Here is a 17,125-nt window from a genome sequence, read left to right as displayed (position 1 = left end):
TGTACAAAACCATATTGGCTACCAATGTTCAAGAAAATGCCACCATACTCTTGATATTGCAACAGGACAGTGACCCATAACCCACTGCCAGCTCAAACATGGTGTTTATCAGAGGAATGAAATGGAAAGTCTTAGATTGGCGAAGTCAATCTCCAGATTTAAATCCTATTGCACAAGCAGTTCATCCGCTGAAGAGGAGACTAAAGGCAGAAACTCCCCAAAACCTGCAACCATTGAAAATGGCTGCATTAAAGGCTTGGAAAAGCATTTCAAAAGATGAAACCAAGAGTTTGGTCATGTCCATGGGTCGCAGACTCTCTGCTGTGATTGCATGCAAGGGATTTGAAGCTAAATACTAGCTTTTAAATAGATATTTTAATAGATTATTTTGGGTTAAGTAAGGACAGGTGTTGCTGATTACTGATTTTCACTAAAGATTTGTTCTTCTCTGTTTGTCCCTCTCTCTTCTCTTTAGGTGTCTCTTTCATGTTCATCCATGACTCTGCTATTTGCTGATGGAACAGAAGGTCCTCAGTAAGTCCTCCATGGTTTCCAGACTGCCTAAATTTGGTGCCCGTCCTGTCAATGGTACCAGCTCACCCCTTCCCAATGGTACCCAGACTGCGCTCACCCAAGAGAGCAAAAATCCTCCTGCTAAGCCAAATGGAGTGGTCAGAGCCTCCTCCTTTTCCATGAAATGGAGGAAGGACAGTGGTGGGTCAGGGGACCCTTTAAACCCAGTCGAGGGCGGTATACCAGAGGAGAAGAAAGAAGTTCGCTCCCAACATTCTCCAGGAAGTAGGGAGTTAAAAAGCCCTTCTACTTCAGCTACTAAAGTGCGCAGGTCTGCCTCCTCATTGTCCACTGGAAGCCCCAAACCTGTAGCCAAATCCCCTAAATCCATCCCGAGTCCTAAACCAAAGCCCCAAAACACTCAGATCACGACAACTTCCAAAAGTCAGGAAATATCCCAAAAAGGCTCAAGCTCCAAGCCAACTCAAAATGGAACGTCATCTCTGGGGTCTTCAACAGGCCAAGCAGCCTTTTTGGGGCTACAGCGACCAAGGGCGAACTCTAGCTCTACTCGAAGCACCTCTAAAGACAGCTTGTCCCAGTCCAACGACAGCCTCTCACGACAGTCGGTCGTGCCTGACTACATGGTGCGTTCTCAGAGCTTCACCCACTTCAAGCAACTGCCCTCACCAACATCCTCACCCATGACCCGGTCCTTTTCTTTCAACAAGGCTGTGGAGCTAGCCAAACCACTAGCTAATACACAGTTGCGTCCTCCGCGAACACTTGGACTCAGATCTCCCCTGACCCTCAGCAAGGGCCGGCTAGTGCTTGGTTTGGGGGGCCTGGGGTTTGGAAAGGGGTCAACAGATAGATTACCTGCTGGGACTCCACCTTCAGAGAGCTTAACGCCTCCTAATTCCATAAAAAGGCCACTTCTGCTTAATTCAGTGCTGACAAAGCACTCGTTACAGGCCTACAGGCTAAATCGACCAACTGCTGCCAAACCACAGTGCCCTCTAGTGGTTGGGAGGAGCCCTGTGGAGAGTGACGGTATAACCCCACCTCTCACTCCTGAGCTGCCCCACTGTGCCACAAAGAGTGTGAGTGTCTGACTCTATAATTTTTCTATTAACATGCATGTCTTGGTATTTCTTTTATTGTCTTATGACTTTTCCTACTGTGAAACAGTTCAAGAGTCGATTAGCAATGTTAGATTGAAATTGTGAACAAATCAGTCTTTTCTAATCTTTTCAATCTTTAAATTTGTAAACAAATTTAGCCTTTCTGTATTAAATACTTAACCTGTATTTATTTTTCTTCCAAATTTTCTTAGTGTTATTTAATTTTGGCACCAACTGTATGCATTATAAATGCATTATATATGCATATATATAATATTATACAGCAATATTTAAAACATTTATATAATAGTTACAATAGATATTAATGTTGTCATCTTTATAATGTGTTTTGTTTTTATTATCTAATGATTTATTTATTGTGTTTCAAACTGTTTTGCCGGATATGAATCTTATTATTTTGTAGTCAGTTAATGTTCCTGTTCCAATTTTAATGATATTTGCATAACTATTAGTAGTTTTACTGGAGCAAAAAAGGGTATATTGGTGTGCCACAAGCTTTCGAAACATGGCTGAATTTTCCTATTTTGTGTCTGTGAAAAAAAGACATCAGCTTCTATAGATTCCCCAGAGGAGCCTGTGACAGAGCCGGGGTCGGATGGGAACCTCCGCTACACTGGGGATGGAACAGAGGACATGTCTCTCTCCTCTGCATCTTCTCTTGAGAGAAATGACACCAGTGAGGAGTTCCTAGATGACTTTGATAATCTAGGGGACCAATCGCAGAATGGCATCCTGCATAACAAAAATCCTTTAGCCACACCCACCCAGATACGCATGCAGAGCTTCTTGAATGAGACCATGGACTGGACTGGGATTGGGCTGGCAGGTAAAGCTGAATGTTATGCCTGGCATTCTTGCATTTATGTGACAAACAATACAGAGCAGATAATATTGTCCTAGTTGTGGCAAGCCTGCACTTCATGCTATTGTATATCATGTCTGCTCTCAGGTGGCAAGGCAGATTTAAGGGGTGGTGTGCTCCGTGGGCCGCCGCTCATGTCCCCTGACGTGGATCGTCATGCGGCCTCCTCTCTGGAGCTCTCCCCCTCTAACAGCTCTGGAGGAACGTACATGTGGGATGAGGAGGGCATGGAGCCACTGGGACAAAATACTCACATACACCGTTGCAGCAGTTATGAGTCAGACCTCAACAGCATAGTGAGTACTCGCATATGTTTATTTATTAGACATACATGGATTGCATTTTTGTGATTTGGATCTTCAATTTTTGCATTGCTAGCCCAAAAATTTAACCACACCCATTCTCGCAACTGTAATGCCTTTGTATTAAGGGGGTTGTTGATTATGATTTCACTTTTTTAACTTTAGCTTGTGTGTAATGTTGCTATTAGAACATAAACAACATCTGCAAAGACGCTCAAAGTTCAATGCAAATGGGGATATTTTCTTTTAAAGAATTCGCTGTTTAAGGACTACAACAAAAGGCTGGTGGGGCCACAATGAGCTTCTTCCCGGGTTAGTGGTCCTCTTTGTTGTCCAGTTTGAACAATGTAAGACTGAAAACTGTTACTGCCAATCATCATTTTGGCTGCGTGAGATTGTCCAACTTTGTTGTTGTTGAGCAACCAAATAGCAAGCTGTTAAAGCTCTGCCCAATTTTGGAAAGCGGGCCAGGAGCAGTAGCTCATTTGCATTTAAAGGGACACACAAAATAGCATGTTTTTGCTCACACCAGGGCAAATTTGACAAGCTATAATAAATGATCTGCAGGGTATTTTGAGCTGAAATTTCATAGACATGTTCTGGGGACTTATCTAATCTTTCCTCTGCTGTGTTTTGATAAGCCTATTTTTCTTGTACTGCACGTTGCTGGTTTCTGTATGTGTGATTGTGTGTGACAGGATCTCTCTGTCCCTATCCTGCTAATTATCTGCTTGCTAATTAGGGATTAGCCTGTGTGTCTCTTACTCGTGACTCTGCAGGAGTCTGACTCCGGGTCCCGCTGTTCTGAACAGAGTTCCTGTACTATCTTAGCTGTTTTTCAAAGCCCATGATTGAGTGGGAATGTGGAACGGTGCCGCTTAACATTCCAGCTTTTGATCCCATTAAAGCAGGCTGTGACATTGTTCCTAATTTTCTTATTTTTTTGTGTTCTGATTCACTCTGTCAGATTGGCTCTGTGGAATACAGAACGAGTTAGTCTGGATTTAAAACGGTAATCAGATGTAAAATACCAGCCTTCCCCTGTATTATATACACAAATGCACCCCCACACACAGACATGCTGACTTGACTGTGACTTCAGACATTATGTAATAGCAGCATGTATACATTTGAGCACGACTGAGTCATTGTTCATCGTACTTGAGTGGGTTGTTCTTCTGATGTAGTTATATGGAGAGGAGGAGTTCAGTTCAGTGACTGCTTCAGGTTGAGCTGGGCTTTGAGTGACATCTGGTGGTTTACTATAGGTACTGAATATTTTGCCTGTGTTTGCAATGCTTGCTACAACAAGCATCATAGTTATTGCTCATACTTAGGGTGAAGGATTTTATCAAACCCCTTATCCGAAGTATTTTAGTTCAGTTATTTTCCCGGATCTTAATGGAAGTGTTTTTGCTAAACCCAGTTTTATCCTGTTACATGTAAATCATTGGCTTACCTCCCACATGCACAGTGATTGAATGATTAACTCCGTCTCCTGACGGCTGTGAATCTCCTCTAGATCCCTGTATTGTTTCTATCTTTAGTTTAAGACTCCTCTGGTCTCCAGGATAATGAAATAGAGGCTGGGCTTTATTTAGATATCATCTGATCTTACCTTCAGTGAGTGATGTAACGCCAACCTTTATTTGAAGCTTGAAATGTATAGACACGAGGTCAAATGAGATTTTGCAAAACTGTAATTACAAAAAAAAAAATAATAATAATTTAATTCAATTTAATGCTCTGTGTTGTTATCATTAAGGGTTAGTATACCAAAAATTAAAGTTTTGTCATCATTTACTCACCTTCATGTCCTTCTAAACACATAAGACTTTCGTTCATCACAAATGAAGATATTTTGGTTGTACTTTATTTTACACTGTGTGCACTTACATGTAATTACAGTGTATTTACCTAACAAAGTTCCCAGTTATATAAGGTAACTAATTAATGTTAATGTTACATTTAGGGGTACTGAGTACTTTTTAACCAGTTAAAAATAATTATAATGCGTACATAGTATATACATGTGGAACAGGACTGTAAAAAAAAGTGCTTATACCTTTAATGAAAACTAAGAGATTTCTGTCCCTCCATTGACAGTCCACGCAGCTACCAATTTAACACTTCAAAAAGCTCATAAAGAGATTGTTAAACCAATCCATATGAATTGAGCAGATTAGTTTAAATTTTCTGAAAAGACACAATTGCTTTATATGATGAGCTGATTGAATTTAGGCTTTTATTCACTTAAACATTGATCAGCGGACATACACTGTGTGCAGAATTATTAGGCAAGTTGATTTTCTGATCATATTTTTTTTTTCAAGCACATTTTACCAATTCCAGTCCACATCAATCTTAATAACTACTATTAATATTGTTTTTAATCATTTATAAGTGATATATAATTGTTCATGAAGGCTGGAAATGAAAAATGCCTTATATTCAGGTGTGCATAATTACTAGGCAGGTTTTCTTTTACAGGCAAAATGGGCCAAAAAATAAATTTAACTCAGACTGAAAAGTCAAAAATTATTGAATACTCATGAGAAGGACGCAATACTAATGCAATACTAGAAAATGCAAAGTTAAAGCATGACCAAGGGACAGCAAAATGCTCATTGGGTCAGCGAGGTCATACAAAAACGGGTGAATATAAGGCATTTTTGGCCTTCATGAACAATTATATATCACTTGTAAATGATTAAAAACAATATTAATAGTAGTTATTAAGATTGTGGATTGGAATTGGTAAAATGTGCTTGGAAAAAAAATATCATCAGAAAATCAACGTGCCTAATAATTCTGCACACAGTGTAAACAGAAGTTCAACCGAACCTGCCTGCTGCACGCAGTGCCGTTTCTAGGCATAGGCAAGCAAGGCGGTCGCCTAGGGCGCAAACAGCTGGGGGGCGCCAGTGAGAGCCCCCGCCCCTCCAAGATTTTTTATTTATTTATTGTATTATTATTATTATTATTATTACTAATATTATTATTTCGTACTTTTGCTATTTTGAGGCATTATGATTAGGCTAACGTTACTTGCGATTATCTGAGTGACAAGTCTCCTGGTGATAGGCTAGTGGATCGCATCGGGATGTTAAGTGAGCTCTCAGATTCAACCGCTGCTGTTAATAAGAGAATAGAGAAATGAGACGTAGAAGGCGGCAGGGAACGTCGTTATCCATGCTTACTGGATTAAGTGTTTTAGTTTCAGAAAGAGGATGAGAAAAAGAAAGCGAAATATGCAGGTATGTTACTAATTGATTAATTGTTCTGTTCTATACAAGTTGCTCCATCATCACGAGCAAAACATGACACTGCATATTAACACAGGACAGGTTTACCACGTCATGCTCATTTCAGCAACGGAATATTAATTTATAGCATAATAAAGTTGAATAAAAAAATCATTATCAGAGATGGCTGTTTAGTGTAAATTGACCAAGTGATAGTACCATAACTATGACAAGTTTGACAACCAGCGTGGACCTGCCAAACGAACATAGCTTCAACAGAAAAACAAACAAAAAAATAAATAAATAAAAATTAGTTTACATGAATTCAGTGCATATCAAGAAATAACTTAAAAACATCAAATATATACATTTCTTCATGCTGTAATAGTGCAGTTGAAGTCACAGACAGACAGGCATTGTGATTTGGGTGTGTAGATCACGAGAATCTGTTTCTGCTGGAGAGTTTTATATTAATTCTACAAACAATCATAAGGTGCACTCAACACATTTTTGGAGAAACACAAGGCAGATGCTACTGTAGAAAGAGAAGCTAAAACAATTATAGAACATAAATGAGTGGTGTATTGTTATTCAACACATTTTTTAACTTTGGAGAAAAAAAAACATTCTTAAAAGTATTTTATTTCTGTAGGCTACATGAACACCAAAATACCATCTTCATTAGATTGTATTTAGAGTTAAACTAATAACAGTTTCATGTAGTTTATTTTATTAACTATCATTTTTGTGAGTAGAATACAATTTTAACTAGCTTAAGAGTTTCAGTTTGCTCTGAAATATATGTTTAAAATTTTTTTTTCATCATCTTTTTTTCATGCATGGGTTCTTATAAATATTTTTGTAAATATATAACATGCAGAGTGCTAGTAGAATTGACTCCCAAAAAGGGGGGGGGGGGGGATGGGGATCTTAATAGGAATCTTGCCTAGGGTGCCAAAAAGTCTAGAAACGGCCCTGGCTGCACGATATCAAACTTCATTGGTTATTGCTGAAGATCAATTTTTGAAACGTCAAAAGTAGTAGTTGCATAGACTTTCAGTGGAGGGACGGAAATCTCTCAGATTTAAATTTAAATTAAATATCTTCATTTGTGTTCCAAAGATGAATGAAAGTATTACAGGTTTGGAACAACATGAGGGCAATGAGGACAGTACATTTTGGGCATTTTTAAAACGCGTACTGTACTTAAGACCACAAGGGGGCAGTATGGATTCAAGAGACAAAAGAAATGTCTTCAATATATCCCCTTCACTCTTTCTTTACATTGTATACTTGTGTGTTTAATCCCTCGGATGACTTCTGCAATTCCCTGTAAGGCTCGTTTAAGAGTTGTTTATTTGTTCTAAATATAGTCTGTCTTGCAGGAGGCATTTACAGGCCAATTCATTAGCTGCTAAATGATCTAGGTGCATAAGCCTTTGTTTTCAACACAATAAGTGATTCTGAGACACGCTTTTATCTGCTGCTGTTTCAGTATTAATTAGCTGTGAGTTATAGAGCATTGTTTATGCTTTATCATTTGCTGACATTACTAAGACTGTAAACAGGATTTGTATAATTTTTTATAAATATTAAAACTCTCTAATCAGTTCTCAATTTATTAAGCTAACTGGTTTATTGACTCTTTCTTATTTTGCTTAATCTCTTTGAGACCTGCAATTCCTAATGGCATTCGAGAGCCTTTTCACATGTACACAAACACGGAGCGCTTGGCAGAGCTCTGTGTGAAACTAGTATGTGAAATTGAATCTAAAGCACATATTCAGGGTGACTGGAACACAAGCTGAAAGATGAAAAGCTGGTTACTATATGACAGGGGTACTCAAGTTCAGAGGTTAAGAGGGCCGCATTTTAACCAAATGAAACGCGAAGGGCCACAAATTATAACTTGGATCTTAAGACTTTTATTTAGGCCTACTTAAGACAATATTTGTAGTTTTACTGTTTATTTACTAAAAGTGCGGTTTTTAAGGTCTGGCTGTTGTTCACTGGCTGATGAGAGTTTGTCCATAAGACGAAAACATTGCACTTTTTTATAGTCTTTTTATACTCCATTGCACCTTTTTAACACTTTTTATAGCACCTATTTATACTCGGAGAATAAATGTTTTATTATTTGTATTATTATTACCTACCTTTTAATTTGGTCAGAATCCAAAAATATTTTTTATTTTTTTTTAATGTTCAATCACAATTTTATGAATTATCTAACTATTATGAATTATCTAACTATAACCAACGTTGTTAACATGATAAATCCGATATTCTCCGTGAGCTCAATGATGTGATGACAGATCTGTAATGGGAGCGCTGCTTGCTTTCTGTTTATAACACATTGACATTAAGAATAAAAGGTGTGTTTTTCATGCTGCTCGGCAACTTACACACTGCAAAGTTTGAGGAATGTCAACTGCATTTCATCATGGAAAAATAAGGTTACTTTGTTTTTTACTAGCGCGCACAGTCTCGAACCTTTGGTGGCGTTCACGAACACAAGTGCTCGACACATGCGCACTAGAGAGATTAATGCTTGTCTAGTCTTTTTCGCTCAAATAGTTACAATAAAATCTCTTTGTACTTGTTTAAAATTAGAGTTGCTGGTATCTTTTAATCCCCTCAAACGAGCGCTCTTCAACACGGTAGGTGTTTGTTGTTACTCTTGTTCTGTCTTCTCCGTTTCTTTTCAGACTGAAACAACAGCCCGTTTCAGTGCTGACACCTTGTGGACAAACTAAATTAGTGCAAAAACTATTCAATGCGCGCGTGCAAAGTGCCTTCAGTTTATATTGTTCTTTGCGGTTAGAAAAACTGCTGCGCGCGTACACTATACGCGATCTCTGCTGATAATTACAGCGTCACGTGCACTAAACGCCTACCCTTGTGTACGTGTAAAAAAACGAAGTAATATTCACGCTAATTTTGAACGCAAATTATAATAAAAATACATTTATATGTAGCATGATGCGGGCCACAAATGTAATGCTGACGGGCCGGATGCGTTGAGTACCCCTGCTATATGATGATAACATACTTGCTAAATAAAAGTGTTTACTTTTTTCCAAAAAAAAAAAAAAAAAAAAAAAAAAAAAATATATATATATATATATATAACATTCACTAAAGTTTACTAATACTTTTAGAATTACAGAATCAAAATATTTGAACTCAATGCATATTGGCCTCTTTTCTAAATCACCATTGCAAGTTTGGCTCTGTTCAAAGTATATCTGTAGGTGTCTGAGTAATTTTGTCCTGGATGTAATGTGATTCAGGAATTCAAACACATTCCTTTTGATCCCACAAATATGATGTTTCACTCCTGAGCGCACTGCTCCGATTGTGTGAAATGTGATCAGGATTCTGGGCTTGTCCGATAGGACCTTTCTTAAATGTTATCTGAGGTCTTGTCTCTATCGGTCCGGCTCTGAAGGGACCTTTAATCCGATCTTCCCGGCTGATTCGCGCAGGCCTATGTGAAATGGGCTGCATTATTCCAGCTCTTTCAGCGCAGGAGGAGAGTGCTGATGGGGCTTGGGCTGCGTGTCTAAGCTGCCGCCCGGCGCAGTGAAATGTCATTTCCTCTGAAGCAACCTGCCGTGACTAAGCCCCTTTATACATGGAGAGAGTTGGAGAGAGTCAGCGAGAGAGCAACCTGAGAGACAGTGTGTGTACTAGGTGAAGTGTAGAAACTCTACCTGCTTTGAATAGACTTTGTATACACTTGTAAGACAAAGCTATGGTGTGTATGTGTAGTAATGTCCAGGAGAGGGGCCCGTCTCTGTTTAAGTGCATATTTATGTGATGGATGGGATTGGAGAACATTTTGTTAGCTTCAGTGACTTGAAGAGATGTTTTTGTTCTGTGAATATATCAGTTGCATGATTGATAATGTTTTCTAAAGTATGCTGAGAGCATATTTGTACTGTGGTTCTTTCCCCAGCTCCCTGCTGTATATGAAACATTGAACATTATGCAGAAACGTTCATATTGTACTGTTATTTTTGCAAGAACATCCCCCATTTAGAAAAGACAATGTATTTAACATAGCTTTAAGGGAGAGTTCAGCCAAAATGAAAATTCTGTCATCATTTACTCCAAACATAATTTCTTCCGTGGAACAAAAGCAATAAAGGAAAATTAATGATGACATAAAAATACCCCCCTCCCAAAAAAAGCACTACATTCAAGATCTACCAGCTTTATCATTTTGTGTAATAAACAGGCAGAAATTTAGGTTTTAATTTTAATTATTGTAATTATTTTTCGAAGTAAAAACTATTTCATAGGGCTGCATGATTATGACAAAAATCATAATTGTTGATTATTCCCTTGAAATTGTAATTGCGATTATTAATGACTATTATCACAATTTACATTGAATGATGTTTTGAATAGCTTTATATCATTGTTTGAACGAATAATCATGTTCAAAGTCACGCTGGATTTTCTCCTCAGCGTAAGGTTGAGAGGTCCATCTATCACTCTTTTCCATGTTTGTAGAGTTAGTTTGTGGAGTAAATATATAGGCTGGTGTTGTCACAATACTGGAATTTCTAACTTCGATATGATAAAAAAACAATGTATATACTGTCATATAGATATTTTTAATATTATTTTTTATTTATTATTAGTCAAATTTCTTCTGAAGCGATCACTTTGTATGATAAAGCTTTTAAGCTTTTCTCATAAATAAACGTTGATCAGTTACCATTACAGTTATCTCACAAATATTTGCTAACTCAATGTATTGTTTTTACAATTGGGTAATTTTGTTGCAATATATTACACACATCACAAGGAAGCTTGATTTCAAATGGTAAATTGAATTTAAAAAAGACAAGTAAACAGTAATAATATAAGAAAAAATTACTAACTATAGCACAAATACAATAGAATAAAGATAGAAATTAAATAGACTGCTTTCTATTTTCAGGTAGGTCTAACTGTAGTAATCGGGTAAGAAACTGAATAAAAAACAAAGTAGGCTAATCAAATGTAGGCCTAAAATAACATTGGATAATCTTCATTATAAAAATTAAATACAGATTAATCAATTAAAGTTACAGAAGTTAATCAGTCAAGAGCAGTAAGTGATTTTCTCTTTGTCTTTTGATTAACAATAACATAGAGAGCGGCACGTTTATTCGGCTACTGTCCCTTTAAGACCTGACGAACGCACGGACACATCCTTCCTGAACTGTTTTACATTAATACTCTCCAAGATGGGCATTGTGATATTGTTTCTGGCTGAGTGTATTTGACCATTAATAAACCTCGAAAAGGAGGTTATTTTGGCACTTGAATGTCAAATGCGGCTTCATAAGTGTCTGCGCTGTGAATGAGAGGAGGCTCGTGTGTCTCAACCATAGACTGTTGTGTCTCAACTCGCTGCCAGAGAGGAGAGCAAGCACGCGCAGCTGGTATCGATGTATCGATACTTCAGAAAGGAGTATTTGTATCGTTTCAGATATTTCAGTATCGATACATATCGAAAAATCAATATTTTTGACAACACTAGGGTGTGTACACGGCTTTTTAAAAATGGCGGGTCCTGGTGTTTCCCATCAGCGTGCACCTTCGTCACTGGTAGCTTCTTTTATGCTGGGTTAGACCTTTTACATTCTGAAGTAGTCGCGATTCGCCTCTCACAACATAACATGCTCAAAACACGCAGATTAATTTAAGTGGATATTTTTCCTTGTAATCGCGCCTTTGAACGATTACGAAACCTACTATTTCGTTTTTTCTACTTCAAAATTTCATGTTTAATTCAATTTTACTTGCTCTTTCTTTGTTATTGTTTGTGAATTTTGCTATCAATTTCTGAGTGAAAATTGTTTCTACACATTTTTTTTTTTTTTCAGTCTATGAAAATCTTGACTCTGCTCTAGCCTTCTTTAGACAGTTAATGACTTAAAGGTAGGATAGGCAATGCTGGTTGAAAGTCTCTTCACATCCTGATAGCAATCAATTAAAGTGATCTAAATATATATATATATATATATATATATATATATATATATATATATATATATATATATATATATATATATATATATATATATATAAAAAATCTTCCCTGGAAGTCTTGGGAGAATAAATCATTGCATGCGTTCTGAAGATGTTCTACCTGCCTGTCAACCTATGTATTTGCATACCTCTGTGCGCTCTGTTTGCACAGAGATCAGACATCATCATTACAGTGTAGAAGGTCCCAAATGGTTGTGGTGCATCATGTCAAAAAATGATACAGATACATTGGAAGCTCATGTGTCAAATAATGGTTAATCACTGGGCTGGCAACCGGTTTGATCCAAAGTGGGGCATGAACCATTTAACTGAAGTGTTTCAGAGATTCATTACCAGAATTGTGCCCTTGAATGAGACACTTAACCCCATACTGGTTTATAGTAAATGTCCCTGCAATTAATGCAACGTTAAGCATTTGTTGAAAACAGTTGTTTTTAAGACGTCCTTCTTCCAGAAGAGTAAGTTTAATTTATGTAAGTTTATCATTCTCCATGTACACAAGTGATTATATGACCATAGACAAATGCCAGTAATATGCAGTATTAAGAAGTATGCTTTGGAAATGATGAATGATGAATTAAATAAGTGAAATATCCGTTCAGTTGGTTCCATTGCTGTAAGACTCACCCATGCTCCCAAATTTTATTCTCAACCTTGAAATCAATTCAGCCCCCCTAACCTTCTTGAGTCACATCAGAGTAATTTCTTTGCTTGGTACAAATCAAGGCTAAGCCGTAAGGCCTTGTTTTCTGGTATTTCTTGCCAATATTTTAACACGCACATAGAAATGTGGAGAATATTTTTCTTCAAAGAGCTTATTTTCTTTTGAACTTTCCTTGCCAGACTCAATGTTCAGAATCGCTTTAAAATGCATTAAAAAGCACCCCAATAGCTGATAACTGCCCCTTGTGTGCCTGCCACACAGCTTGAAACGCCCTCTTTCATTTTCTGTCTGAGGACAAATTGAGGTGTCTCGATTTTCACCTTGGCATTCTTTTGCATTTTCAAATAATCAGGTGGCCGTTCTTAATGTTACTCGGAAAAAAAAAAACAAACAAAAAAAACATTCTGTTTTCTGTTCATGTTGCTTCCAATGACTGTGTATCCCCTCAACTTTATGTGGTCGTCCTTACATAAACAGTGTGAATGAATTACCACAAAAAATGTAATGTGGTTTTCATCTCTATTTCTCTCTATTGGTCTTTTCTCATGCACAGGACATTCTGAACAACTTGGATAACACTGGCTCATGTGACCTGGAAGATGATGACCTAATGCTTGATGTTGATCTGCCAGAGGACGGGGCCTTACACAATGGTTAGCGCGCACACACACTCATAGTGTAATTGAGCACTGTAGCATAACCAGCTATCATTCACTAAGCCAAAATTGCCTTCTATTTGATGTCTAAAGTGATTAGAGAAATAAAAAAGAGTTTAATAAAATCACGTCTGCATTCACTGTTCTCAAAATTTGTAGATCTGGCTAATAAAAGACCAAATAAATGAGTCTCTCTCATTGTTTTCAACCCCAAGAAATGAAATAACCAACATCTATTTACCTTTATAACCTCTGTAGTCATTTTGAATTGAATTTGTAATATGTGCCTTGGATTTCTCTTTTGATCTATTAATTCATCTAATATTTGCATAGATAATGATAGCTGATCAGGTTTAATCATTGTGATGATTGATCACAGCCAAGTGCAAGTGATAGTCACTACTTTGAATATGAATTGCTTTTATAAGAATGAGTTTTCTGCAGCTCATTGTTTTTTTTTTTTTAATCAATTCAAATTGATGAAGGGATTCTTGAGGGTTGAATAATTTGTATTTTAATTATTTGTTTTGTAGAATGTAAATTGTTATAGTGATCTGAAAACAGGACTTATTTTTCAGCTGCTTGTATTTCTTTTTCTTTTTTAAGACAGTGAGGAAAGGGTTTTTCTGAATTATTTATTACACAACTGCTAGCTGTTGTTTCGGAGCTTTCTTCATGTTTTTTTGTATGTTTGTTAGATGAATTATTAGTTAAAGCTTTAGTAAATATGGTTACTTTCCCCCCCAACAAATCTTTTTAGGTTAAAATAACCTAAACTAAAAGGTTAATAAAACAATTTCATATAAATGTGCAAGTATTTTAAGTGTTTCTCCATTTTTATTCAACTTTTGTGCAATTGGTTTAATAGTGCCGTGCTGTGACATGAATTTTTAAATGTATAAATATTTAATGTAGTCTCTCAATTAATTTGAGGTCATAAAATGCATGTATAACAATTATCAAAACTAGAAAATGTTAAAAATGTCTAAAATAGTTTTAGATTAAGTAGAGCATGTTGCACTGAAGGACATTGCCATCACTGCTTGACTAGTCATTTCAACTGCTAAATAGTCAAAATAAAGAATTTATTACATTTGTTAAATAGCTATTAGTGCAACATATTTTTAAATGCTGAATGCTTTTATTCAGCAAGGATATGGGCATTATATTGTTCACAAGTGACACTAAAGACATTTATAAAGTTACAAAAGATTAAGAAATAATTTAATATAATATAACTGTTTACAGCATTGGTAATAATAAATGTTTCTTAAGCACCAAATCAGCATATTAGAATGATTTCTGTAATATCATGTGACACTAAAGACTGAAGTAATGGCTGCTGAAATTCAGCTTTGCCATTACAAAAATACATTACATTTTCAAATATTTTGAAACCGAAAATAGTTATTTTAAATTGTAATAATACTACTATTCAGCTTTTTTTATTTTTTTTTTTTATTTTTTTATCAAAGCCATTGGAGATAATAGAATCACCAAAAACATTAAAAACCAACCACAGATGTTAGAACTGTAGTGTATATAACTTTAAATACTTGTATATTACATAGCCTATCATGAATTAGTTAGCTATTATTAGCTATTGAAGACAACCCCTGCCAATAATACTGAATGAATGTTATCTCAATCATCCGAATAACTCTCAGATAAACTTAGTTTTGGAAGAGAATGTACTTTTGTTGAGCTCACTTCCTGTTTCCTTCAGTCTCAGAGTGTGATTTGAGCGTGTTAGTGAAGTCACAGGGGTGGTTACGGGTTCTGCAGATTCCAGTCTTGTATACGTAGACAAATTCCACACAAAAGACTTCATACATACACTTTACAAATGACAATTTAATTGTATAATTGCATCCTCTGTGTACAGGAATGACATGCAGAAGCCCTTCCTGTACGGCACCATTTTGTCAGCTGTTTGTCTCAAGTTAAAAAGATATTTCTTTTTGACTGTGTGTTTTTACTTGTTTTTGTGTGTGTGTTTTGTCATGTTTACATTCAGTATTTTGACCTCCGCCATCAGCAGGAATCAGTCAGTTTTACACCGCTGTGAATTTGTGTGGTATGTGTGTGTGTTGTATTTATAGCCTCGGGCATCGTGCCCTGCAGTCATGTGAGTGGGGTTACAGATCCAGAGGAGGGAATAGATGACTTCAGGCCCCCTCCCCCTTTCTCTGCCCTCTCCGTCTGTCTGTCTCCTTCCCTCCTTCATTCCTTCCATGGTCGATCTGTCCGCTTGGCAGGCAGGAAGGCCTGCTGTTTTGACGCTGGTTCCCTTGACCAGATCCCTCTGGCCGAGTGCTGTGTCGACCCGGCTGAAAACACCACCGTCAGTTCCTCTTCTCTTCAGAAAGCCCCGTGGCTCCGGGAATTACAGTTGTGTGTCTCTGTGTGCGTCTGGTTCTGGTCAAAGCTCCAGGGAGTTCCCAGAACTCACAAACTCATACACACAACCTTGTTCCAACAGGGCGGAAAAGTTATTGGATTTGCAGATGCTCGGGTGGCCAGTGAGAAAGTCTTAGGAAGTTTGACAAAAGTTTTCTACATATTCTGAGTTATACACCGCACAACTTTGGAATTTTTTAACCTTGGGGGTTTTTGTCCAACTACATTTCAATCTTTTTTTTCTTTTGGACGTGTCAGTCAAAACAGACTCTCTGTGCTCTTAGTTCTAAGGTTATTTGTATTCGTGTGAGTGAGTTTTGGACTTTTTTGAGTCTGTTTTTGAGGCTCTGGCAGTGAACCGGACAGCAAGGACAAGAGGAATGTAACAGGTCTGTTTTGGAGCTTAGTTTACTGTCTGCCCTGCTTGCTGTCTTACTCTGTGCTGTGTGAGATGTGTATAGAAAGATTGAGGGAGTGCTTGTTTGTGTGTGTGTGTGAGAGATTTCATATGCCTCGGAGTGTTTTAGTGTGAGTTTGCCCTGATATCTCGCCTCAGGCGCTGTGAGTGCTGTGTATCGAAACTCTAAGACCTCTGCGTTTGAAAGGGCCCTGCTCAACCTCCCAAAGAAAGGCGACCTTCTCTTTCCATGAAGTGTCTGTTTGTTTCTGAGCGTGTCTAGGAGTGTTACCGAGTACTGAATGTGTAAAAGTGTGTTTTAAAAGTGAGTTGGGTTTGTTCAATGTGTTTGTTTGTTTGTCATTGACTGCTATTGACCCCTCTGTGCATGCAGATGGGATGGCCCACTTTGAGCGCTCTGACAGGGGGGGGCGGCCGACTCAATGGAGGAGGAGACAGCAAAGATGGAGTGGAATGGATCATGCTCATAATGACAATAGGTGAATGCCTCAGAACACACATTTCCTAATTAAACGTAATATTCAACTACAAAATGTAGGGCAGGAGTTGATTGGATTATGCATAGTGGGTGTTACATACCAGAATGAAGAGCAGGCGTTTCACCTCAGTGGCTGTTCTACAAATATATGCTTTATAAAGGTATTATTATTATCTATTATTATATAATTTTGTTATAACTTATATTTTAGCATAGCTGGAATAATTTTTTCAGCATCAAGGAATAGAACTGTAAATTTTAAAATATGGGGGTTATATTAAATCTCTTAATATATTTTTTTTTTCTGCCTTGAGGTCCATAATATAGTTTTTTTTTTTCCCAGAAAAAGCATTTTTAAGTTAATGTAGTTCATTAAATTTTTTCATGATAA

At 37.2% G+C, this 17,125-nt stretch overlaps 1 protein-coding gene across 8 annotated transcripts in view; it reads left to right on the top strand.

Annotated features, from left to right (window-relative positions):
• Window positions 1-17,125, top strand: part of ccser2a (coiled-coil serine-rich protein 2a) — a 49,959-nt gene that overhangs the window by 15,907 nt on the left and 16,927 nt on the right. For all 8 annotated transcript variants that reach the window (XR_010892492.1, XR_010892491.1, XM_067366723.1 and 5 more), the window contains exons 2-6: window positions 476-1,616; window positions 2,202-2,484; window positions 2,608-2,816; window positions 13,336-13,435; window positions 16,630-16,735. Coding sequence is in view for 6 of the 8 variants with exons in the window: in XM_067366723.1 (XP_067222824.1) it covers window positions 516-1,616; window positions 2,202-2,484; window positions 2,608-2,816; window positions 13,336-13,435; window positions 16,630-16,735 (1,799 nt within the window). In the remaining 2 variants the exon portion in view is untranslated. The remainder of the gene's footprint in view (window positions 1-475; window positions 1,617-2,201; window positions 2,485-2,607; window positions 2,817-13,335; window positions 13,436-16,629; window positions 16,736-17,125) is intronic.

This window comes from Chanodichthys erythropterus, chromosome 18 (assembly GCF_024489055.1).
Source record: "Chanodichthys erythropterus isolate Z2021 chromosome 18, ASM2448905v1, whole genome shotgun sequence".
In the NCBI taxonomy this organism is placed as follows: domain Eukaryota; kingdom Metazoa; phylum Chordata; class Actinopteri; order Cypriniformes; family Xenocyprididae; genus Chanodichthys; species Chanodichthys erythropterus.
The sequence above is the reverse complement of the archived record's forward strand: the minus strand, read 5'-3'. Positions and strand labels throughout refer to the sequence as shown.